General features: G+C 43.9%; 2 protein-coding genes across 2 annotated transcripts in view; one reads left to right on the forward strand and one right to left on the reverse strand.

Annotated features, from left to right (window-relative positions):
• LOC137534094 (proton channel OTOP1-like) overlaps positions 1 to 26,449 on the reverse strand; it is a 666,091-nt gene that overhangs the window by 427,736 nt on the left and 211,906 nt on the right. The gene's annotated exons all lie outside the window — the stretch shown is intronic.
• Positions 1 to 26,449, forward strand: part of KAZALD1 (Kazal type serine peptidase inhibitor domain 1) — a 90,983-nt gene that overhangs the window by 20,381 nt on the left and 44,153 nt on the right. Inside the window, exon 2 of the mRNA XM_068255448.1 lies at positions 18,195 to 18,815. Coding sequence (XP_068111549.1) covers positions 18,317 to 18,815 — 499 coding nt within the window. The 5' untranslated portion in view covers positions 18,195 to 18,316. The remainder of the gene's footprint in view (positions 1 to 18,194; positions 18,816 to 26,449) is intronic.

Genomic DNA, 26,449 nt, shown 5'->3' on the forward strand with positions numbered 1-26,449 from the left:
GGTGGAGGGGTGACCTACCCCTACCTTTCCGATCTACACAGAGCGACATCTTAATCCTGAGTGAGGACAGGTCTATTCTCCTCACCTGCATTTACAGTGGTTGCCTGAGTGGTAACCCTTGTTTGTGAGTGTATATATATTTCACTGTTTATCATTTACACGTTATCCTGTACATACTACACTATATTGGGCTCTCATATTTCACCCCACTTTAAAATATAGTAAAAAAATAAATATATATATATATAACATAATGTATATACTGTATACATGGGCGGAACAATAGGGGATGGGCCCGCTCAGGGCCGTTTTTGGGGACTGGAGGGGTCGCAACATGAGGGGAGAGCTTGGTAGCATGTCGATGGGGAGGGGGGACGGTGCCCCCTCCCTCACCTCGGGCTCTCCCCTCTGCGCTCCTCTTCAGCATTGAATACAGCGTATGCAAGCGGCGGGCAGCGGCACATACATACCTTCCTTGCGTTCCAGTGCGGATGTTTCTCCCTCTAGTGTCTGACGCGACTTCCTGTTTATACAGGAAGTCGCGTCAGAGGCTAGAGAGAGGAACATCCGTGGAACGCAAGGAAGGTATGTATCTGCTGCTGCCCGCCGCCTGCATATGCTGTATTCAATGCTAGAGGGGAGAGCCCGAGGTGAGGGAGGGGGGCGGGACTGTCCCCCCTCCGCACCAACATGCTGCAAAGCTTTCCCCTCATGCTGCGACCCCTCCAGCCCCTCAAAATGGCCCTAAGCAGGCCGGGGGTGGGGGGCCTTTGGGAGCCCGCTCAGAATTTCTGTAGGCGGGCCCGGCGATTCCTAGTTATGCCCCTGACTGTGTATATAAAAAGTAACCAATGTGGATAAATCAAAACCATATAAAGTATTTGTGGTTGTGTGGCACACAACCACATCTTCCTGTTGCTGCAATAAAGTTTACTTATTTGACAGAAGATTTTAGCTTTTGTTACAGTAACCAAAGACAGTTTCATTGTGTGAGAGTTGTATATATGACAAAGTTCACATAAGTGAATGTAGCTGAAGAAAGGTCACTAAGGTCATAGCCAAAGATTACAAGAGGAATTTCCCCTTCTGTATGGCCCCAAAGGACGATATTATGTGTTCTGCTAAGACACACCAGGGCAGTATAAGTCAATATGATTTACAATTTCAATAGAAAATGATATAATTATATCAGTTCTGAAAGGCACTTGAGAACAAATGAACAAACACTTAAATAGCACACATAGTTCACAGATCACTGGCTTTAAATCATTAAAACCCTTCTCTGGACTTTTAAGTACCCACTGCCATGCTCTCCCTCCCCGTACTCCAAGATAGGAATAAAGGTTTCAAAATGCTGGGGTAAGGGGGGGGGGTGGACAAACACACCAATAATTGTAAACAGTCTACTGCGATTGTCTTAAAAGGCCCAAATGCTCACATAGCAATTTTGTTCCAAAAAAAAGAAATTGTGTTTTTTGTGCTCTCAGTAAAATACAAATTGCCCAGTTACTTAAACATAACTCTTCCCTTCCTGCATGTATAATTATCTGCATGAAGCATTGTAATTATAAAAGAGCATCTCAGTGCTTGCAAGGAGGCTGAGCTACACGGATCAGTTAAAAATGGCACCAGCGCCGACAGTGTAAAAATGGCGCCGCATTGATTTGAATTATAAAACAATATTTATCGTTTTATGATTTAAAAAATGGCGCCATAGTATACAACGATATTTATTGTTTTATGACTTACATTTCAAAACTATATTTATCGTTTTATGGGTTGAATATGGGTCTTGCACCCAGTGTGTGTGTGTGTGTGTGTGTGTGTGTGTGTGTGTGTGTGTGTGTGTGTGTGTGTGTGTGTGTGTGTGTGTGTGTATATATGTATATGTATATATATATATATATATATATATATATATATGTATACATATATATATATATATATATATATATATATATATATATGTGCGGGTGTGTTTGTATATATGTGTGTGTATGTGTATATATGCATGTGTGTATATATGTGTGTGTGTGTATATATATATATATATGTGTGTGTGTGTGTATATATATATATGTGTTTGTGTGCATATGTTTGTGAATGTGTGTGTGTATGTATGTGTATATGTGTGTGTATATATATATATATATATATATACATATATATATATACACATATATATATATATACACACACACACACACACACACACACACAAACACACACACACACGCCATTATTTAACCGGCCACATTTTTCACTGTACCCGAGCTACATGTGGGTCTGTTTCTGCAGCTGAAACAAATGTTACAAATTTGAAATACAGTAGAATCCCTTTATAGTAAACTCTAAGGGCTCGTTTCCACTAGTGCGGTGCGGAATCGCCTGCATTCCACCGCGGACAAAATCGCATGCGGGTGCGATTCCGCATGCGTTTTTGCCGCGATTTCGCATGCGATTCCGCATAGGTAAGGCTGTATGCGATTTTAACCATGTCACTGCCTGAGTGAAATAACATTAATACCTATGCGAAATCGCATGCGATTTTGCGTCAAAAAACGCATGGTCACCCCGCATGCGATTTCCCTATTAGTTACATTAGCGGCGATTCGCGCACATTCCTTCTGCACGCGAAATCTGACGGCCCTGCCGTGCAGATTTCTGCCGCACCAAAAAACGCTGCCGCAGCCGCACAAGTGGAAACAGCCCCATCCACTTACATTACCTATGCGAACCCGCGTGCAGTGCCCGCATGCGGATTCGCTATAGTGGAAACGAGCCCTTTGGGACCAGGAAAAGCAGTTTAGTTGCAAATCCATTTGCAAACTATGTATACATGACATATGAATGGAATTGTCAGTTTAACTACCTTAGCGGTATGGACGAGCTCAGCTCGTCCATTACCGCCAGAGGGTGCCGCTCAGGCCCTGCTGGGCCGATTTTGATAAAATAAAAAGCAGCACATGCAACCGGCACTTTGCCAGCCGCGTGTGCTGCCTGATCGCCGCCGCTCTGCGGCGATCCGCCGCGAGCAGCGGCGAAAGAGGGTCCCCCCAGCCGCCCGAGCCCTGCGCAGCCGGAACAAATAGTTCCGGCCAGCGCTAAGGGCTGGATCGGAGGCGGCTGACGTCAGGACGTCGGCTGACGTCCATGACGTCACTCCGCTCGTCGCCATGGCGACGAGGAAAGCCAAACAAGGAAGGCTGCTCATTGCAGCCTTCCTTGTTACTTATGCTTGCCGGAGACGATCAGAAGAACGCCTCCGGAGCGCCCTCTAGTGTGCTTTCATGCAGCCAACTTTCAGTTGGCTGCATGAAATAGTTTTTTTTTAATTAAAAAAAAACCCTCCCGCAGCCGCCCTGGCGATCTCAATAGAACGCCAGGGTGGTTAATATCAACCAGAGTGGAATATAACTTTAAAGCGGACCTGAACCCAGAAATCCTCTCTGCTCTAAAAAGATGGGCAACATCATAATAACCTTTAAAGAATTAAAGAAAAACATGTCTATTACAGCTGGTACAAATCCTAAAATAAATCTGCACAGTTTCTACTTGCTGATTCATGGAAGCAGACATATTGTTAACACCCTGTGCTTTCAAATGAGCTGAACTGTCTTATCTGCCGTGGCTAGGGATGCTCAAATCCGAATTTGGGTGAAACCCGGATAGTTGCTATCCGGATTTCACCCAGTAAACCTGTGGTGGTCAAGCTTACCTGTCTGACGTCTTCTTCGGTACGTCCCTCAGCACCTCCCACGATGCGGTCCACGCGCATCACGTGACTACAAACACTTCCTCCTTCAACCCGGAAGGAGGAAGTGTTTGTACTCACGTGACCGCCGCGTGGAACATATCGTGGGAGGCGCCGAGGGACGTACCGAAGAAGACATCAGACAGGTAAGCTTGACCCCCCGCCCACCCCGCATAGATATCTGGGTGAAATCCGGATAGCAACTATCCGGGTTTCACCCGAATTCGGATTTGAGCATCCCTGGCCGTGGCAGTCATGTGACCCAGGGGAGAGATCAGATTACAACTTGTGATTAGACAGGCTAAAACTCTCTAAATACATACAGGATGCATTTCTCTATGTTTTCCTTCTGTCCAGTGAAAGGGTTCAGGTCTACTTTAAGGCAGAGTAACATAGTCATGTGACTACTACACCTTCTCCAGAGAAGGAATGATTGCTTCTGGGGAGAGGGTATGGCAGGGGTGCCACTCACCATATTTCTCAGATAGAAAAACTTCTGAGATAAGGAATAGGAGGGGTCTGATTGAGCACAAATGCAATAATTATGAAAATGCAAAACATTTTATTGTTACATAGCTAGTAAAAAATACATAAAATCACATGTCAGCAATCTGCCTCCCCCCACCTCTTCCCATCAACCCAAATACCCCTCTCTATATTCCCTCATAAATCAAAAACGGGGGCTCATATGTACATAAGGCAATCAACAACTGCACAGTCGTAAAATATATGGAAAAAGGAAAAAATTAGAAAAATAGTCCGTATTGGTACAAAACAGCTGTTGAAAATCAATATAAAATTCATAGACAACCGCCGGTTTTCAATATAATTGCACAAGATCTTTCATAAACCAGAGTGAGGTATGAAGATAATTATTACTGGATTTCGGCCTGCCCACTCAACCGAAACTGCTCTCACCAAAGTGGTCAACGACCTTGCCTTAGCTAAAGCTGAAGGTAAATACTCCATTCTCCTCCTCCTTGACCTGTCAGCAGCTTTTGACACAGTAGATCATCCCCTACTCCTCCAGTCCCTCCAGTCCTTGGGCATTCACGATCTCGCCCTGTCCTAGCTTTCATCCTACCTCTCCAACCGCTCCTTCACGACCACATTCAATGAGTCCTCGTCCACCCCCAACCACCTCTCGGTGGGAGTCCCCCAAGGTTCGGTCCTTGGCCCCCTACTGTTCACCCTATACACATCCTCCATTGGCAAGGTTATCTCCTCCATGGGTTTTAACTACCATCTGTATGCAGATGACACCCAGATCTACCTCCACACCCCTGACATATCCACCACTACCATGGACAAGGTCTCCTCCTGCCTATCAGCCATCTCCTCCTGGATGTCTGCTAGGTTCCTGAAACTAAATCTAGACAAAACGGAATTTATGATCTTCCCACCCCAGCCATCCACGAACCTCCCAGATGTGCATGTCACTGTTAACCACACTACCATTCGCCCTACCTCTCAAGCCCGCTGTCTGGGTGTCACCCTGGACTCCACACTCTCCTTCACTTCCCACATCCAAAACCTCACAAAGTCCTGCAACTTCCACCTTCGTAACATCTGTAAGATTCGCCCTTTCCTGACCTCTGCCACCACCAAACTCCTCACCCATGCCCTCATAATTTCCCGCCTTGACTACTGCAATGCCCTGCTGTCTGGTCTCCCTATGACCCGAACAGCCCCACTGCAGTCCACCATGAATGCGGCAGCCAGAATTATCCACTGCTCCCATCGCTCCACCACGGCAGATCCCCTCCTAGAATCCCTCCACTGGCTTCCTATCCAGTCCAGAATCAGATTCAAGATACTGTGTCTGACCTACAAATCTGTCCACAAAACCTGTCCAACCTACATTTCCGATCTTACTCAGAGGTACACACCTAGCCGCTCACTCCGCTCTTCCAATGAACTTCGCCTAACCACCCCCCGCATCACCCAGTCCCATGCACGCCTCCAGGACTTCTCAAGAGCTGCTCCAACACTATGGAACTCCCTACCTCCACCCATTAGGGCAGCCCCCTCCTTCAACATCTTCAAGAAAGCCCTCAAAACTCACCTTTTCACTCTGGCCTACTACCCCTCACAAGTGCTCTAAACCTACAGCTGAACTCTGGTCCCCTACCATTCGTGTCCTTACCTCTCCCTCTAGATTGTAAGCCTTTGGGCAGGGTCCTCCTCCTTTTGTGTCCTACCTGATCTGGCACCTCCATTACTGTGAACTGATGCTATGCATTTGAGTGAACCTAACTTGCCTAATCTCCATGCTTCATCCAGTGACTAAGCATTACCTTGTACTAATACTGTGCTGTGTGATCTGGTTTTCTTGTATTCCTGTATTGTCATATTGCTGTATGTCACCCCTAAATATTGTCTGTAACCTAAATTAATGTTCAGCGCTGCGTAATATGTTGGCGCTTTATAAATACAATAAATAATAATAATAATAATAAATTACTACTCAACTCCCAGCCAGTAAATGGACTCTTGAATATACTGTAAACTGCAACAGGCAAGCATGCATAACGTCTTCTCAACCGCCTCTAGCAGAGCATCCTCAGCAGGTCAGAGAACTTCAATGTTTATGCATCATAAGCAGCAGTAGAACATCATAATAAAGTTTAGTGTGAAAGCAGTCTTGTGAAAAAGCAACAATCATTGCCTATTGAGGCGTACTCAGCAGCTTTCAATGTGTCAAACTGATGTTTTAGCATGGATTATAAGCCTAATAAGCGTGCAGCATGGCAACAGCAAGTCCATATCATTGATGAGGCTAGCTCCACCAGGAGCATGTTACAGCACTGCTCAAAGGGCTCTTAGGGCTGGTGCACACCAAAACCCGCTAGCAGATCCGCAAAATGCTAGCAGATTTTTAAACGCTTTTTTTTATTTTTATGAGGCGTTTTGCTAGCGTTTTGCGGATTGCTGCTGCGGTTTTCAGTATAGTAGATTTCATATATTGTTACAGTAAAGCTGTTACTGAACAGCTTCTGTAACAAAAACGCCTGCAAAACCGCTCTGAAGTACAGTTTTTCAGAGCGGTTTGCGTTTTTCCTATACTTAACATTGAGGCAGAAACGCATCCGAAATCCAAAAAATGCCTCACCCAGGCATTTTTCGTTTCCGCAAAACGCCTGCCGCTCTGGTGTGCACCACCCCATTGAGATACATTGACCAAGCAGATCCGCAGCCGCAAGCGGATCTGAAAACGCCCAAAAAGCCGCTCGGTGTGCACCAGCCCTTACTGTGCCCATATGGCAGGGAGGAGATGCAGTGGGGTCCCAGAGTTTCTCAGATAAGAGGCAAGATGGGGAGCATGGTTGCGTTGCCACTCAACCTCCCTCCCATTAGGGTGAATAGGAAAGGTGGAGGGAGGATTTGTGGGCAACACAAAACAAAGCAGCAGTAATAGTTATGTGACCACAGACTGCAAAATGAAAGAAAAAAAATAAGTATTTCTCTATTTTCAAGCTCTTTTAAACCTCAGAAGAGAGTGGCAGAGGGAGAAGAATCAAGATGCAGACAGAGGGCCATTTGCAATTCACATTTTCTCCTGGGTGATATTTTCACACCTTATCAATAAAATACCTTTTAAGCCACCAGCAAGCAAGAAAATACTCTTTTTGATACTTTTATATGAGCAGAGTGATGTGAAGTTGTGTTAAACAGAAGATGACATTTTATCTCCCAGGAGAAAACATAGGAGAAAAAGTGAATTGCATATGGCCCAGAGTGTCTCCTGGCTGGAAATTAGAACATTTTCAGATTAGCCAGTGATAAGCAAGCCTGTACTACTCTCTGCAGTGAAAGTAAACATTTTTACACACAGGAAATGCTTGGGAATTCTTTCAAATTATTTTTTTTTATGTAACTAAGAGTAGTTACTGAAATTTTAGTTTCTGGAGTATAATCCCACTTTAAAAGACACCAGAATCGGGAATTTAATTATTATATTTTTGGAAATTTCCGCTCCTGCTGCTGTTTGGCCTGAGGAACAAGCATGCAGACCCGGTAATGCTAGGGTTACAACATTTAATTTGCATACTGGTTTTGAGTTAAAGATTCAGAAAGTTTTAGAGGCAGCAGATCAGCACTACAACCCAGCAAGCAATATTTCTATACTGAATAAAGGTGGCAGGCTCTATAGCTCCCTCATCACAGGTTGGCTGTAAATCCTTGGGATTTCTATGCTGGTGACATGACTAATGCCTTGGCATCAGGACAGGGACTGAGGCAATCTCCCCAATGAGGAAAAAGTGATACAAATATGACCAATACGTTGTAACCCTTCCCCCACTCTAATGAAAGGCATTTTTATTACAGCTTAGAGGTTTTCTGTTGATGTGCCTTCTCAATGACAGGATAAGCATTGAAGGTACATCTCTCTAATTATAACACACACAGCAGTAAAAGGCAAAAAACGAAAAACCCTCTCTCTAGTCCTCACTGATGTTTAGGAGACAATCCCACTTCAAAGGTACATAGGGTTTGATTCATAAAAAGTATGTTAAAATTGTTGTGCACAATTAGCACAAAGCAATTTCGTCAGTATATATGCAAGTTAAATAGAGCATCTTGCACAAAGAGCGCAACCCGCTTTACCTAGATAACGTACACATTGCTAGTGCAACACACTTTACACCAGTAACGTAATATGCATTACCTAGCAAAGTGCATGTTACATAGGTACATAGTTATACAACTGGCTCATGGTATGGTGAAATTGTTGGGAGCTACCTCTGCACATTAGTTTTAACATAATTTATTGTATCAACCACAGAAAACATTATTATTTCTGTGATGTATTTATTTAGCAATGATATCTTCCTCAGCACTTTACAGAGCATCTAGTCATGTCACTCACTGTCCTTCAGAGGAGCTCACAATCGAATCCTTCCCACAGTCCAATGTCCCTATCCTAGAATAAGACCAATTGTGAAGTGAACCAATTAACTTAGATGTTCTTTGGATGTGGGAGAAACCCAGTGTGTCTGGGGGAAACCCATGCAAACATGAGGAGGACATTCAAACTCCATGCAGATAGTGTCCTGGCCCAGTTTAGAACCAGGAACCTGTCACTGTAAGGCAAGATTTCTATCCACACACCATCATGCCACCCACTATTTGTCAACATAACGTCCAAAGATCACACTAAGCAGACCACATGGGATGTGTACTTGTTTCCAAAAATGCACTGGACGAGTTAACTAGAAGTGCCCTTGATCACCTTACCATGTCTTTTGGGCAGCTAATTGACTCCACCTATTTGGGCATTGCAGGTGGTTAAACGTAGGTAAATCTACCCAGTGTAGGCTCACATGTGTGGACAAAATTCTTGTGCTACCCTGGAAAATTAAGCACGAGGAAAGGATTTGAGACAGATCTTAGCATAGAATCTCCACAGCTCTTTTATGATTTATAAAAGGATTAAATCCCAGACATACTGACAGCTGTACAGACTAATTTCAGTAACTAAAAATACAGTTGAAATCTGCCCAGTAACTTGTTGCAAAATAATTTAACCATTACTGTGTTTGCAGTATTTCCCCTAGCACACATCATTATCACCATTGAATATGATATGTTTAGGGGTTTACCAAACAAAGCTAGTCTTAAATAATTACAAAAATATGTCAACACATACTTGCCAACTCTTTTTGGAATCCATTTATGACTCTGGAATCAATTAGCCTTGAGACTCTGTTTCGCGGTTTTAGTGAATCTTTTAAATATTTATGGAATCTGGTCCAAGTTATTTCACAATAAAGGAATAAATGGGCAATGTGTCTACCAGTAAATAATCTGGTAAGAGTCGAGCCAGGAACTCCAGCAGGGAAAATGTTCAATTTCCAGTAGAATTTGATGGTGTAGTCTCCGATACCTATGAGAAAGCTGAAGTGTAGCTGAACTTGCCAGCACTTATACAGTTTTACTGGACTCAGATTTTACCCAAGATATTATACTGGTAGTTATCATGTAAACTGTCCCTCCAGAATATTTTTTGCAAATTTCTGGTACAGCAGTAAATTTGCTGTAAGCTTTTAGTTTTAAGGCTCATACACACGGGGTACGGCCGTCGCCGCAACCACGTGGCACGCGTGTGTTGCGGCGACGGTTCGTCCGTGTGTATGACGCGCGCGCCCCGAACCGTCGCCCGTCGGAGCTGTCGCCAGGCGATTGACATGTTCAATCGCCGGCTACAGTCGTCGCCGCAACCTCGCCGGAACTGTCGCTAGCCCCGCATGTGTATGCGGGCTAGCGACAGCTACCCACACACACCACACGGAGCTTCCGGCGGGGGGGAGGAAACTCGGCGACAGCTTCCGCCGCATCGCTAATCCCTCTGCTGCCGTGTGGATGCAGAGGGATTTGGCGACGAGCTGTCGCCGAACTGCCGCCGAACTGTCGCGCACACGCTCCCGTGTGCGGCGACAGCTACAATTGTACCCCCGTGGGTACTTAGCTTTACAAGCTCAAACTCCTTGCAAGCTCTTCCCAACTGATAATTGCACCAATTCAAAAGAAGAATCAAAGGCCATGGGAACAAATGTCTTCCCAAAGGTATAATAAAAGCAAATTGCTGAAGCTTTTTACCAGAAACAGAACAGCCTTTTCTTATACAGACAGCCATACAAAGGCTGACCAAATTAACAGCTAATGCTTTAAACAATTTAAAGAGGAGCTGTTAGGTATAGGGTCTCAGAGAAAATAAACACATATATCAGTAGCTAAAGATTGGCTGTACTTACATTACATATGCATTTCACTGTCCACGTTTGGATTTCACAGAATTTGTATATAGTATATGCAGAGATAGATGCTCCTGACAGCTCATGGCAGGCTCCATGTTTGTGAAGCCAAATGTGTCGTCATGTCCTGCCTGCTTCTGGTCACAGATAAGCTCGTTCTTGAACAACACGGTGTGCAGTGAATATTAATGAGCCATGTGGCTAGGAACAATAGCTGACTCCTGCAGTGTAGTCTGCCCGAGATTTATCAGTGCTTCGCAGCGCTGGACTGATTAGAAGCTCCTGTACCGTCTCATTAGCAGCCGAGGGGAGGGCCCCAGAATGCTTTGCAGTTTAGCTGCGGCTTGCGTCTTTATGGGTCTATAACAGACTAAGATAAGCACACATCAAAGGTAACTGAAATGTTTATCTTCACTAATGGCTTTTGAGCTTCCTTCTAAACTGTTTAACACAGGAGAATAGAGGTTTAAATTAGCTTCTGCAGCCTGACAGTTACTCTTTAACAAATCCTAAAAATGCAATATGACAAAAAGAAGCAAAAATAATATTAAATGGATTTAAAAAATCACAGTTTCGAGTTTAAGACAGAGTTGCAGTCTGGCATAGCATACAATAAAATCCTGGCTCCCAACTTCTTATGGCCATATACAGTAGAATCCCGTTATAGTATACTCCAAGGGACCAGGAAAAGTAGTTTGCTATATCATACGTTTACTATATCAGAATTGGTCATAGATTGTACATTTATAAAGATGCATTTTCTGGGACCTGAGGACTTCATCACATCCCGACTGGACTACTGCAATGCTCTCTACACTGGCCTTCCAAAAAAGGACTTGTACCGCCTAGAGCTGATACAGAATACTGCTGCCAGACTTCTAAGCAACCAACCCCGTCACTGCCACATAACTCCAGTCCTGGACTCCCTTCACTGGCTACCTATAAAATGGAGGGTTTTATTCAAGATCGGCCTACTGACATTTAAATCACTAAATAATCTGGGTTCTGGATACATGAAAGAAATGTTACAGCTGCGAAGCAATCCCTGCAATCTCAGATCCACAGGTTCTAATAATCTAGTCCTACCCAGAGTCCACTTGAAAACTTTTGGTCCAACAGCCTTCTGTCATGCTGCTCCTACGTTCTGGAACTCCTTACCTAAGCAGATCAGGACAGCTCCTTCCCTGGATGTGTTTAAATCCAGACTGAAAACCCACCTGTTCAGTTTGGCATTTGCAGAAATATAACTTTTGTTGTGTGAATACTTCATCCTACTACCAACTACTGAATCTGAGAGAGCCTAAGTGCTTTAAGTCCTATGGGTGAAAAGCACTATAGAAATGTTATTGTATTGTACTACATCCAAAGGTTTACTATATCATAGTTTACTGTAACAAGGATTCCACTGTAGGTATCCTAACAGTTATAATACCAAAGTAATATAGTCTGCGAAAACAATCCCAGTTCCCCCCAGGTTACACTGCAGTACATTGTCACTACTGCTGGTAACATCGCTTGCATTTATACCTAAACTCCTATGCAGCTGGAATTAAATTAAATAAAAAAAAATAACAGTAATCTACTTCTGGAGAGCTTCTCACAACAGTCAGACAGATAAGATCTTTGCTTTGTAAATGTGCAGGATCTGCTGCTGTCACCTTCTCCTGCACAGTGGGGAGAGATGAGCCATCACACTCCAGAGGGATACTGAAAGTAAATCTTATCAAACATTTCAGGCAGTTTTTTCAGGAGTTTATTTTTAGTACCTAAAGTAGTGTGGCAAATCCATTGGAGCTGAGGGGAAAGTTTGACTAATTCCTATTTAAAGTACACTTATAACTTTGTATAATAAAAAAAAAACATCCTTCCCTTTGGAGGGGGAAGCCTCTGGACCTCTGGATCCTAATGAGGCTTCCCCTGTCCTCATCCAGCCGGATCCAGCGCAGATACACCCCCCCCCCCCGAACAATCATCAACAATAACAAAACACAAAACATCGGTCTCCCTGCACAGGCACCAGTGGCTTCCCACTTGAGCTCCAGTGAAAATAGCCAAGCCTGTTCATGTCCGCTCTATTTCGGAGACAGCTCACAGAGCGGACTTGATCAGGCTTGGCTATTTCCACCAGAGCCCGAGAGGAAAGCCACTGGTGCACCTGCACAAGCAGGCCACTGTATTGTTGTCAGAAAGCTGCTACTGCTCATTTGCGCAGAGCCAACAAGCGAATCTTCGGGGGTCCCTCCGCTGGATCACCTCTGCTGAGGAGAAAAGGTAAAGCCTCTATAGAATCCAGAGGCTTCTCCCTCCTGAGGTTAGTACCCCTAAGGCAGGAGTGGACAAACTTGTGCAGGATTGGGCCACATTCCTCTAGAATGCGGCCTACTTTCTCCCTACCACACTCCCTCCAGAGTTTGTGCGGGCAAAGATGATCAGGTTTAACTCACCCAATCACTCGTTCCAGCAGCGATCTCCATGGCAATGGCGGCGTCATGTGTCATGCTGGTATGTGATGACAGCATATCACATGACGCTGCCATTGCCATGGAGATCACCGATGAAATTAGTGATTCAGTGAGTTCCTTTTGTTGTTGTTTGCTGCACGCAACTTTGAAAGGACAGCAAGAGGGAGAGGATGGGGTAGAGAATCAGGCCATCTAGTGGAGGGCCAACTTTACAACAGCCGTGGGCCTACAAAAGCTGCGGGCCCTAGGGGCACTTTTTTCACTTCAGATACACTAAGTGTTTTGCCTACTCATCACTCGAGCTCACTAGAGAAAGGGATTATTAGTTATTTAATATGTAAATTCTGATTTAGCAGTACTGGAATTTGCAATTGCTGAAAAGAAACTTTGCAGGGCCTAATACAATTTGGAGGTAATGAACAATTATTTTAAAGTATAGCATAGTTTTTGAAATAATTATTTTTTAAATGATTTACTCAGTGTTTGCCCACTGTGAAATCTTACCTCTCCCTTGATTTTGATTCCTAAATTACAGGTGCTGGGATCTTTACTGCTGGCAATGTGTATATTTGCTAGATGTTATTTTAACCCCCTCTGTTGAGCAGTAAAGTCAGTTGATCTTCCAGAGTGCTTCAGAAAACCAGGAGGGCAAACCCTACATTGTGGAGGACCGGGATCTGGACAGCTGACTTTGCATTGGACTCATAGGCTGGAGGGACAGAGATCTGGATGACTGGGCTCACAGGGACAAAAGTGACAGACTGTCGACTAGACTAGCAGGGGCAGAGATTACAAACCCTGAACTGGACAAACAGGGACTAGAATAACAGACTGTGAACTAGACTGGCAGACTGACTGGCAGGCCAGGGAGGCAGTGTGGAGCTGCAGCTGAAAAGGGAAAACAGCACTGACCAATATCTAACCAGGATTTAAATAGCCCTGGCTTCCATGATAGTGTAATGGTCACGCCCCCCCCACCAGTTTGGTAAATGTTCTGATACGCTAGGCACATGCAACCGGCAGCAAATGGTGCCTGTGCTATCCTGGAGGAGTTCTTTGACTGGTGCAAGGTGAGGAGGACACTGAGGCAAAATAGGAGGAGACAAGCCCTGAATCCTAATGCGTTTAACAGCCAACTTAATTTTGTTCATTTGAAGCTTGCCATGCATACTTTCACTATAGTGTACATGGTTGGGAGACTCAGCTGATGAGGTCAGCTTCTGTGTTACCCTGTGTTTCATTTTTCTAACATTAATGCATAACCCAGCTTGAAGCTTGATGGGAAGCATCCTCCTGTTGACCAAAGCTTCAGTGTGCCTGCTTAGCAGGTCTTGTATCGTCAACATAAGCATGGAAATGTGATTTTCCATTTAGTAATGTCCCACTTGGATTTATTCCAGCCTTTCTAATTAATCTCTTCAATGACAGGTTAAAAAGCACACAACAGAGAAGTCACTTTGCCTCACCTGACCTTAGTCCTCAGTTTACATTAAATTCCCAAAACAGCTTATTGTGCTCCTGTACTTTACATCTAGAATAATATAAAGTGATCCTGATGACTAGTCAGGCATGCAGAGTTCTTCCATGTCTGACACCGATAGCTACAACTACTGTATGCCAGTTTATAATAAACATACAGCTGATGTACAAAGGTAGTATCCACATGGCATTTTTCAAGGATGAAAAAAATGTACCGCAGATGAATAAAAACAACTATAATCCCACAATGGCTCATTCAGCAATCTTTCAGCAATTTTCACTATGGTCAGATATGATGCAGGACAAAGTTGCAAACCCTTTCCACCTAGAAGCAGATGATCTTCAGTTCTGGACAGTTGTGTAGGGTCAATGATGATCTCATGAAGACAGCAAAGAGCAGGAAGTCTGGCACTGAGGTTTATTCAAGTATCAGTGCAAATGCAAACATGAGCATAGTTCAATGCAAAGAGCAACGCTGTGCAAGTGCAAGGATTGTACTCATCAGTTCCGATGTGCTGGAGTGGGAGATGCGGCAGTGGGCGCCTGTGGTGACCATGTGACCATTTCACCGAGGTTATCCTAGATTCTTCTGAGGCAGAGTACACAGCGTAAACTTTCAGCAATTTTCACTATGGTCAGATATAATGCAGGTTTTGAAAACCATTTTCACCTAGAAAAAGATAATCTTGAGTTCTGGACAGTTGTGTAGGATCAATTTTCAGGATTCAATCTTGTATGATCACCAGTTACCCCAGGTCATGAGATGCCCATGGGGTTTGGTTAGATGTCATAGGGAAACGTAGGGATACCTTGAGGACTATCCCATGTATATACATAATACAGAATTGTACAGTGAATGAAATGATCTTAAGTGTCGCCTTCAATACCATAGAGTCAATCAATAATTGAAAACAATGAGTGTCACACAGCAAATATATTCCCGTGCTTGAAATCCTTCAGTTGTTAATAGAGAACAAATGTCAGCAGAAGCAATGCAGAGGAATTCCATTTTAAGATTCCAGCATGAGAAAAACCCAATAAGAACCTCTAGACTATGCAAGGCATCTCTACAGTCACATAAATGCAACACATTTCCTGCATAACTGTACCAATGGTCAAATACTAAATATAGAGAAGCATGTTGGCATCTATCAAGCCATGTTTTCTTTAGACTGGTGGCTACCATTAACACTAGTACACACAGGAATATCTAATGAAAATGCTAAAAGCCATGACAAAAGCCAGAAGTTCGCAAATACTAGAGTTCAATAATGACTCAGAATGTCATTGCTAAATCCCACTGACGGATATTCTTACCATGCACAGGTATATTCATCATGTGATGAGATGTTAAAAGCACCTCTTATGTCTGGCCAGAGCCCTGAAACTCAAGGTGTCCTACTATACAAATACCAAATGTTCTCAAGGTCTCACCCACTGACTTTGTGAGCTTCAATATTGGCCAGTGATACTGTTCATCACGGAGATGCATCCGTAGTAAAGATTGAAAGGGTAAGACCAAGCATGGCTTTGCCAAGGTGAGATGGTATTTGTGCAGTATATTAGATCATACTACATTGGTACCTGCATTACAGTCAGAATCACACAAGGACATCTATTTCTAAGATACCTGGTTTACTTTAACTTGTCATTAGCTGCAACGCTGTGGTTAGTAGGTCTCCAGTTTGCATATGGACTAACCACTAAGAATGTATAGGGTGATAAAAGAGACCGAAAAGCCCTCCTACTAATAAGTAATGCTTGGTGAAATTTGCCGTCTTCAAGCAGAAGGAAATTTACAATAATTTAGCTAAAAGTTAACATTTCACCAGTTTGTATACAAAAACCTAGACACAGCAAGAAGAGCAAACAGGAACATAGATGATTCAGGCTGCTCAGTGAAAGCATTGGCTTCTTCTTAACAAAATCCAGTCCTTTAAAACTCCTCCCAGTTCACCTTAGTGCTTGTGAAGCCAGCATCCCATGTTTTGGTCCTTTGTGCTTAAACCCCCCATCTCAGTGGAAAAGATTTAGTAGTAAGTCCATGGCTGGAGCCCGGAGCCCGTAACCATGCAAGCAGTTTAGCAGGAACAATAACAGGACCATGCGATTTTGCGATATTACCATGACCCAGTTCTTGACAGTTTTGTCACTGTTAATTTATTCCATCCATTTTACAGATGCTTTTATTAAAACATTTGCTTAGATGAACAGGTGCAGTAAGTAAATGGTTAAACAATTGGTCATCTGTGCACAGATTCAGTAAACCAAACAGAAGTTGTTACAGTAGAGTACAAAGCAATGTCATTCACATACGCTTGTCTTTAGTTATCCAGGGAAATCTGATCAGGTGGATGAGATTTATTCAGCTAATCGCTAATAGGTTTTCCTGCCCTCAGGCCATAGCTGATGGTATCTACCCCATCTTGTCCATTACGATATGCACACCTGGCTTAATACCCACTATCCATATCCATTCTATTGAATCATAATCTTTATGTATTTACTTAGCTCTGTCATTTTCCACTGAACCTAACTGTAACAGAGGCGTTCACTATTCAATTTCCTAACCACAGACTAGAACTAAAGCCTTTGTGGGAGGAACCAACCAGCATGGTTTCCAGATATGAGAGGAAATGGACGGGGCCAAAGGAGACCCATTAAAAGACACAAAGAACATACAAACTGTAGATAGTGTATACCCCAGATTCAAGCCGGATATCTAGTGCTGTAAAGAAAAGCAGTCAACCACTTAGCACCATGCAGCTGCCCCCTTCCCATCCCTAAAAAAACCCCAGCCACTGGTGGTTGTTTAATGTCACTATGTTCATGCCCAATTTATGACTGGCTTTGGTTTTTGTGTATCCGTTAGGTTGTTAACTATAGCTTCTTTCACAAGGATGGACTTATGTGAATAGGTTGATGGTTGTTGGTAAAATGTAGCAAACTGATGACACTATGTAAGCCCATAAAATAAAAAAAACATAGAAATAACCCTGCGTTAAAGTATAGCTGATGTCCATACTCAAATGGTCCTCTAAGTCCTAGCTTCTTAACCAGTGGTATGTGTATCCCAGGGGGAACATCTTATGGGTCCAGGGTGTACAAGGGCCTGATGTAGTTTATTATGTAAAACAAATTTAGAGTTTTAGAAAATTATAATCCTATGTAAACAACACCAAATATATATTTTATCTATTTAAAAGCAATCATAAATGCTTGGAAGCTGTTTAGAGACTATTACTGTGTACTACTATTAAATATATCTATGTCAAGGGGTACTTGAGATCATCTCTACTATATCAAGGGGTACTTGGAGAGCATAGACATTCAAAAGGGTTGTATACCCAAATAATGTTAAGAAACACTGCACTAAGTGCTACAGTACTTACAGAATGACTCCTATCAGTTGATTAGGAACTAACAAGACTGTGTTGACTTTGAATTATCTTGGCCCACAGAAAGCCAGCTTCTATTGTCTTTATAGCAGACAGGTACATTTTAATTGCATATTATTATAACGTTGGCTACATGCCATATGTTATGCTTTTGATTATCTCATCCTCTGTAACTGTCTCTGCATACTGTCTGCAGAAGAAATTTCCTAGACAACTGTTTTGCTGTCTCCTATCATCTGGCAGAGGGAACATCTGTAGAACTGAATTTAGATGAAAAGATGTATAAAGACTGTCCTTGTAACAGGAAATCAAATAAACACAGCTCTTTTTTTTTCCTTTTTTACAGGATCATTTTACAGGACCACTCAGTCAGAAATATAATTCTCTAATGAAAGAAAATGCTGAGACTTTGTTGACGGTCCTGCAAGTGATGGAGATTAGCTGCAGAGACCAGAAAACCTTGTGAAAATGTTCAAATATGCTACATGGATCTGTCCTGAACTGTTTCTTTTGTTGTATTTGAGTTGCCTACATCTGCTCCCTGGATTAGCGCTTCCCAGAGCCCCGGATTACCTACAACGTGGCTGGCAGAGACTGCTGGAGGAAGGGGAAAGCTGCTCAGACTGTAAGCCAGAAGAGTGTCCTCCACCGCGAGGATGTCTTGCTGGGGTGGTGCGGGACACCTGCGATTGTTGTATGGAATGCGCCAACTTGGAAGGGCAAATATGTGATTTGGATAACACAAACCACTTCTATGGGAAATGTGGAGATAACTTAGAATGCCAGCTGGACATGGGAGATCTGAGGCACGGAGAGGTGCCGGAACCTCAGTGTGTCTGTTTATCCAACACAGCTGTGTGTGGATCTGATGGCAAGACCTATCCTCAGCTGTGCAAATTCAATGAGATGGCCAATGCACAGCCACAGAAAAAGCTGACCGTTGCCCACGAGGGGCCTTGTGAATCAGGTATAGTAAACAGTATCATGACTTGTTTACCTGGGATAGAAAACATCTAACTCAATGGCCTGGATTACTCTTCTCAGTTTGCTCAGAAATACTGATGGTGAAGCCATGAGCAGATGGTAATCGATCAGTGTTGCTTTCATGTTTGATTTCCTCAAAGAACACATTACATCTCATACTGAAGGACAAAGCCTGTTTATTCTGCTTCGAAAAATTCAAGACAACCATAATGCAAAAGCAATTCAAGCCTTGGTTTGATGAGGGAAAATTGCACAGACAAAAAGCTGCCCCCAATTAATTATGCACTACACAAACTTTATGGCAGATCAGTAAGTGTATTTGTAAACTGCATTTGATGGATGATTGCACTGACAAATGCAAGTACAGTTATTCATCTGTCACTGTCCTGCTACTTATTGAGCATTCACAAGGGGTGTAGCTACAAATCATGGGGCCCTCCAGCAAAATGTTTATTTGCATGGGGGACAAGGGGTTAAAGAGGCTCTGTAGGGGGGACCCCACGTCATTTTTAAATGTTAAAAAAACATTGTTTCCCGCTATCTTTTTAACATATCCTGCACATTTGGTGTTGCTAGGAATTAAGGGGCCTTTGCTATTAACTGCTAAAGTCGGCGGGAATTGTTTCACTAAGAACTGTCATTTACTGCATTTAAATGTAACTTTTTTTCCTTTGAAACTTTAAAATCGATTTTCTCATAAAGTATAAGGTCTTTTCGAAAAATGTTTCCCCATTGTTCCCACTGTTCTTCTTAACATAACCTGCAAATTTGATGTTTCTAGCTTTCAAGGTGGCTTTGCTATTAAACATTAAAGTCGTCGAGCAGACATATTTTCAAACGGCAGCAAAGCAGGGCTTAAAACGAAAAATAACGTTCAGGCAGGACAAAAAAAGCAGGATTTAAAACGATAAATAATGTTCACAAGGTCTCCGCTATTTAAACCTTTAAAACTATAAATATAGTTTTAAACAAATATCGGGCGGAAGCGTGCGCCATTATTTAACGGCGCCATTTTTCACTGAAAAAGGGGCAGTGCTGTGAGCTGCAGGATGCCTGCAGACATTTGAGTGACTCAACTTGTGCCTGTTCCCAGACACTACACCGGCCCTGATCTGAGGGGGGATTCTGGGCAGCTGTAGTCCCCACGTGCGTTTGCCTATGTGATCCCCATGACCAGAAGATCCATCTGCCAGGAATCACATAACTTGTATGGCCACCATGACTCCCCCCCCCCCCCCAGCAACTGTGGCCACAACAATATCTGCTGGGGGGGGGGGGCAGCCCCTATACTGGGAGGAGTGTAAAAAGGTGGGGCCCTTCACAGCCCTTGGCCCTCCTGTGGCTGCACTTCACCATATTTGCATGCTGAATGGGGCAGTGTGTTCTTGTCCTCCATGGTGCAGCTGTCATGGAAAAATATAGCTTCAGCCTGATTATAACCTTATCTGTCAAAGGTCTAAACACCAGAAATCCTGCCCTATTATGCTTACTTCCATGCGTGTAATAATCACCCCTGCAACCCTTGCCATTGCAGGGGGGCCCAGAGGCTTTGGGCCCCTCCTCCTCCCTCTCCCCAACTGCAAGTGCAGCTAATTAGCAAAAAAAAAAACCTCCCCATTCACTCACAAAAACTGTGTGCAGGAGTGTGTGTAATTATTTTCTGCTTCCAGTCGCTGCTTCACAGCAGAACACTCACTGCTGCCATTCTCCGGCATAGGGTTCGGAGCCCAAGGCCTCATGCTATCATTTTTGCAGGGGGGCCCTATTAAGTCTAGTGACGCCCCTACTTCCACATCAACTTCCATAGATGGGGTTAGAAGGATTGATTTTACTTGCCAGCCTTGCCAGGTCAGACTAGGTCACTCCGCCCTTTTTGACATATGCATGTAACTGACAGACTAGGGACACTAAAACGTACTAAATCTCATTTTTATGTTTTTCTACTTCTGTGTAGGCATGCAGTTTTTATCTGAATAATTTTCTTGATTAGCAAAGCTGGGCACTGCTCTCTTCTCCCCGCAGCCACACCATGTGCAGCAACATACCACTTGCTCCTACAGCTTCCAATGCATGTCATGAATGTGAAGCTGAGGTATGCCACTGCACACTGTGCCACACAACACAAGTGTAGAGAGTGCTGGAAGTAAGTAAAAGAGTGGGCCACTCTGCAATATGAAGGGAACTGGAATTGAGGGGGGGGGGGAGGCATTAACCCTCTGGGCGATACAATTATATCGCCCAAGAGGTGGCGCAGCACTATTTTTTAATTTTTTTTATTTTTTAAATCATGTAGCGAGCCCAGGGCTCGCTACATGATAGCCGCAGCGCAGCGGCATCCCCCCACCCACTCCGATCGCCTTCGGCGATCAGAGTAAGCAGGAAATCCCGTTCAGAACGGGATTTCCTGCTGGGCTTCCCTGGTCGCCATGGCGACGGGGCGGGATGACGTCACCGACGTCATGGACGTCGTGACGTCATAGGGAGTTCCGATCCACCCCTCAGCGCTGCCTGGCACTGATTGGCCAGGCTGCGCAAGGGGTTGGGGAGGGGGGGGGGCTGCGCGGAACGGCGGGTAGCGGCGGATCGGCGGCGAGCGGCGGCGATCGGAAGTTACACGCAGCTAGCAAAGTGCTAGCTGCGTGTAACAAAAAAAAAATTATGCAAATCGGCCCAGCGGGGCCTGAGAAATCCTCCTGCGCGACATACCCCGAGCTCAGCTCGGGATTATCGCTCAGGAGGTTAAGGATTCACTTGCTGGGCAATGCAGAGAAAGTATTATACTGGCAAGACTTGTATGAGCGTGAGGGGTAGAGTATCTCCATCATTTTATCATTGTCTTCGTGTAAGCCCCTTCATCCCGAGCACTATAAAAACAGCACAAGAGATTTGGGTGCAGCTGGCGCCACTATAGGCTGTAATAGGAATTAAACAGTGAGTAATTACAATAAAAACACTGTAATTCGGCCACCAGCAATAGCTGGAAGCCGAATTACATGTTTCCCACTATCCACAGTGGCTTGGAGGGGGAAAAGTAATTAACGCCGCCGGGACTTGTGCAGGAGCAAGGTGAGCCATTTATCTGCTTTACCCTGCACCCAAATCTCCTGCCGGCTGATTCACATGTATGCCCTTCATCAATCCAAGGCCTGTCTGCCTGCCTCTGCCAGGTTTTATAGTAATTACAAAACCATACCTTGGGATGCGATATGGCTGTAAAGTGTGAGACGTCACAGCAGGCAATTAATGACATATCTTAGCCTTAAGGCCTAAGCTCTATAAAAGTTGGAATAGTGAAAGCGGAGTGTGAGGAGGCAGTCAGAGTGGGAATATAAAACAGTATCCACATTCCTCTGCATTAGATGTCTGAGGTTCATGTTAAAAAAGCTCCTTTGAAGCAAACGTGTGCTTTATATTTAGGGTTGCTTTAAAACGTGGCAACAGCCTCTGTGTGGATTGTTCTCAAGAGGAAAACATTCTTTTATGAACCATTTTTACTAACTGCCGACCAAAAGAAAACCTCTCGATTAATTTATTGCGGCCTATATGTGTTTTTACACCCATCGGTCTTCTGCTAACAGATAATCAGCACCAGATCACACAAGCCAGCGCTTTGTTCATTTCGCCTCTGTAGGATTAAAGAAATTACACAGAGTGTGGAATTAGAAAACAGAAGCTGCTTGTCACTCAATGTGCTTTATATTTCTATAGCATGTATAATATATACAAAGACTGTATGGCACATTTTTCACATAATGGGGGAAATGGCATTTTCTGCTTTAAGTATGCAATTCCTGGTGTCTGTAAAATATAAAAAAACCTCTTATTTCTCCATGATGATAATGACTCACAGATGTAGAATTGTGAATTCCCAGCACTTCCACTAGACTGTACATTCACTTTTACTAACCTCAGGGAGGCCTGGATTCAGCTGTAGCTAGCAAGCAGCCATGTATATCCGTATGACCTGCACTTTTCAATGTGTAAATCATTAGCAGAGACACAGATACAATACAATGCTTTCTGAGCCCCGGTGGAATGTATACGATGTACCCGGTTGCAACATTTTCCATTCGACCCCTGATATTACGCTTTAAATTTATTTAGAAAGAAAAATTAAACTGTCATGAGTGACACCAGCGTTCTCATCTATCCCTAAAGATTGTATGTAGCACCTCACTAAAGGCTCTACGGGATCTCTGGATATGTGGTGTCTGGACAACCAGACCAGGAGGAGACAATGGAACTGTGATTTGAAGATAGCTTTATTACTAACAGGGACTTCAAAACTAAGGGGCCCAGTTATAAAAAGAAATCATAAGAATACAAACTGTCAGGTTTGCAGTGAATGCAAAAAACAAAAAGTCATGATGAGGTTTATAAACATTTATTGGGCACACTGTTAGGTCTGAGCTCACTTGTGCGCTTCTTTGCATTTTTAAGCAACGCACATCAGTCTGTAACATCAGTGTGTTGCTGAAAAATGCACAGAAGCAGACAATTGTGCTCAGGCTTTTAGGGCCCATTCACACAAGGGTAATTAGCAGGCGATTCCCGCTATTCGCCAAAGCGCTAGAGCAATACTAACTGAATGACAGTGATCTTACTGCTGCGATTGCTGCCGATCGTGGGTGATTTGTGATTAGCGGCAATTGCAAATGCGGCACATGCAGCATTTTACCGCGATTCTGGAGCGATCTCAAAAATATGCTTAAAAAGCGCTAATTGCGATTCGATTGTTGAAAAATCATAAAAGTGTACAGTGATTTTACCACGATAATCACGGTAAAATCACCAGTGCAAAGCGCTAGCATTTTGCGACTGCTAGTGTGAATAGGCCGTTAGTGTTTCACTGACACTTTACAACTGAATATCTATGAGGATGAAAGGGGCAGTATGTGCTTGACAATAAGTGTTAGCCATAGGCAGGTGGTTTATGCGTTTAAGGCCCAATATGCCAAGCCGATCAATTCATATCCATAGGCATTGGATCAGAAAGTGATTGATTCCTACCCTGCACAGCAAACTCGGTTTTGACTGATTTCAAGCATCGTTAGGACTGCACGAGTTATAATGCTTGATGCAGTGCCACACTGTGCAGGAAGTTATCCAAAACAAAAAGCAATTCCAAATGGTTTAAAGGAGTTCTTTTGCGAAAAAACTAGGCAGTTAAAAAATGTGACAGATGACAGGTTTTGGGCCAGTCCATCTTTTTAAAGGGGATTATTAGGGCTTTCTTTGTTTTCAACAGCATTTCCTGAACAGCAGTTTAACTGCCAAAATAGCAAGATACCAGCCGGCCTCCCTAATCACTTGCACACTATTATGTCAGTTAGATTTTGCAACTGTTGTTCAGGAAATGCTGTTGAAAACAAAGAAAGCCCTGAGAATCCCCCTTAGGGCTCTTTCACATCAGAGCTTGCGTTGGAGAACGCTCAAAGCATACGTTTTGTAGTATGCGTTTTAATGCGTTTTGATATGCGTTGCACTGCAGTGAGTGTGCGTTTTTAATCCGTTTTCAATGCGTTACAGGACATAGGAAAACGCAGGTAATTTTTTTTTCTTTTAGTTTTCAACTTTCTACATTGTTCCTCTGTTGCATTCTGGGACTGATTGCCTGCGTTAACGGATTAAAAACGCGCATAGTGTGCGTTTTACATTGACTAACATTGTAACGCATAAAGCTAGCGTTGGCCGAAAAACTGCGCCTGGGTGCAGTGTAACGCAACGCACAAAAAGGCTGTGTTATATGTGAAAGCTAAAATGAAAGTCTATGGACTTTCATTTCACCTTGGGTAACGCAAACTTTATCCTTTGCGTTGAAACGCAGAAAATCTGCCCTAATGTGAAAGAGCCCTTAAAAAGATGGACTGGCCCAAAACTTGTCATTTGTCACATTTTTTAACTGCCTACTTTTTTTTTGCGAAAGAACCCCTTTAAGAGGCAAAATAACTTGAACCCAGCAAAGGCAATGTGGCAGTATCTCAGGTGGGAAGTTCATGCACAAAAAAAAAAAAAAAACTACTACCAGAATGTATGAAATAAAGCAGTTTTGTAAAGAGAAGGACTAAAGCTCCTCAAAAATGAATATAAGAAATATCAAAATACACGGAGTGTATTTTTGCAACTATTGCAGTTAAAGGCAGAGCCGGCTCGCTCATGAGGCGGGGTGAAACATTTGCCTCAGGCGGCACATCTGGGGGGGCGGCACCTGCCTGTCCGTGGGTGGGGGGCCGCCCGCCGAGCTGGAGGAGTAGCGGGCAGAAAGGGGGTATTGGGCCTAGCGGTGGGGAGGGGGAAATGGTAAGAAGGTGGGGTAAGATGGTGGGGAGGGGGGTCGGACCCCCCCTCCCTCGCCTGGGTCCTCCGATCTGCGCTCCCCTCACTGGGCGGCGGTGCAGGAAGTGACGTCAGTGGATCGCTCGCTGGAACGCGGAAAAGGTGAGTGATCCCCGCCCGTTGCCTCTTAATCTATACGCTGCCGCTGGTCCTTAACTATTTACAGCTGGAGGGGAGCGCAGATCGGGGACCCAGGCGAGGGAGGAGAGGTCCGACCCCCCTCCCCACCTCTAGGCCCAGTACCCCCTTCCTGCCTGCTACCCCTCCAGCTCAGTGCCCCCCCACCCGCAGGGGGGGGGCGGGGCGATTTTTTTACTGCATGCTTGTTTCAGGTGTGTGATACAGACACTATTGATGCAGGAAAATGCAGCAGGATGCCAGGCAAACAGTAATGTTTAATAGGAAATAAATATGGCAGCCTCCATATCTCTCTAACTCCATGTGTGCTTTACAGCTTGATAAGTAAAATGCACTTAAAGAAATGAGGGATAAGTACCGTGTGGTTTGTTTTTCTTGCCTATAGGTTTTCTCAAAAATGTTTTATATCTCTGACTGGTGTACATGATCGCATGAAGGCGGTCCCCTGTATTTAGCGGAAGCAGGAAATTTGGACGCATGAGGCAAGTGGACAAAAAGGGTGCCGCCATTCACTCCCATAATAAATATTGTTTGACGGGCGGCAAACAGGAAAAAAGGGCGCCCGGAGATTATTAACGCTTTACAAATGACGCCCAGAGATTAATAACATTGTAAAACTGCGCTTGTGGTGATTTAAGTTTACAAAATGCGGCCGTGACAAATCTCGTTTACAAAGATACTAAACATATCTATCGTATTTAACTAAAATGTTGTTTAAAATTTCATCACTTACTGTTTGTAAAACATTATTATTCACATAATAAAGCGATCAGTAAGTAAATTGTAATATATTTTTTACAGTCACTATTTGTAAAACATTATTCTACACAAAATAAAGCGATCACTAAGGGAGGTCTTAGGGTTAGGCACCACCAGGGGGGTCTTTGGGTTACGCACCACCAGGGGAGTCTTAGGGTTAGGCACCACCAGGGGAGATTTAGGGTTAGGCACCACCAGGGGGGTCTTAGGGTTAGGCACCACCAGGGGGGGTCTTAGGGTTAGGCACCACCAGGGGGGGTCTTAGGGTTAGGCACCACCAGGGGGGTCTTAGGATTAGGCACCACCAGGGGGGTCTTAGGGTTAGGCACCACCAGGGGGGTCTTAGGGTTAGGCACCACCAGGGGGGTCTTAGGGTTAGGCAGC

This window comes from Hyperolius riggenbachi, chromosome 10, assembly GCF_040937935.1.
Source record: "Hyperolius riggenbachi isolate aHypRig1 chromosome 10, aHypRig1.pri, whole genome shotgun sequence".
Classification (NCBI taxonomy): domain Eukaryota; kingdom Metazoa; phylum Chordata; class Amphibia; order Anura; family Hyperoliidae; genus Hyperolius; species Hyperolius riggenbachi.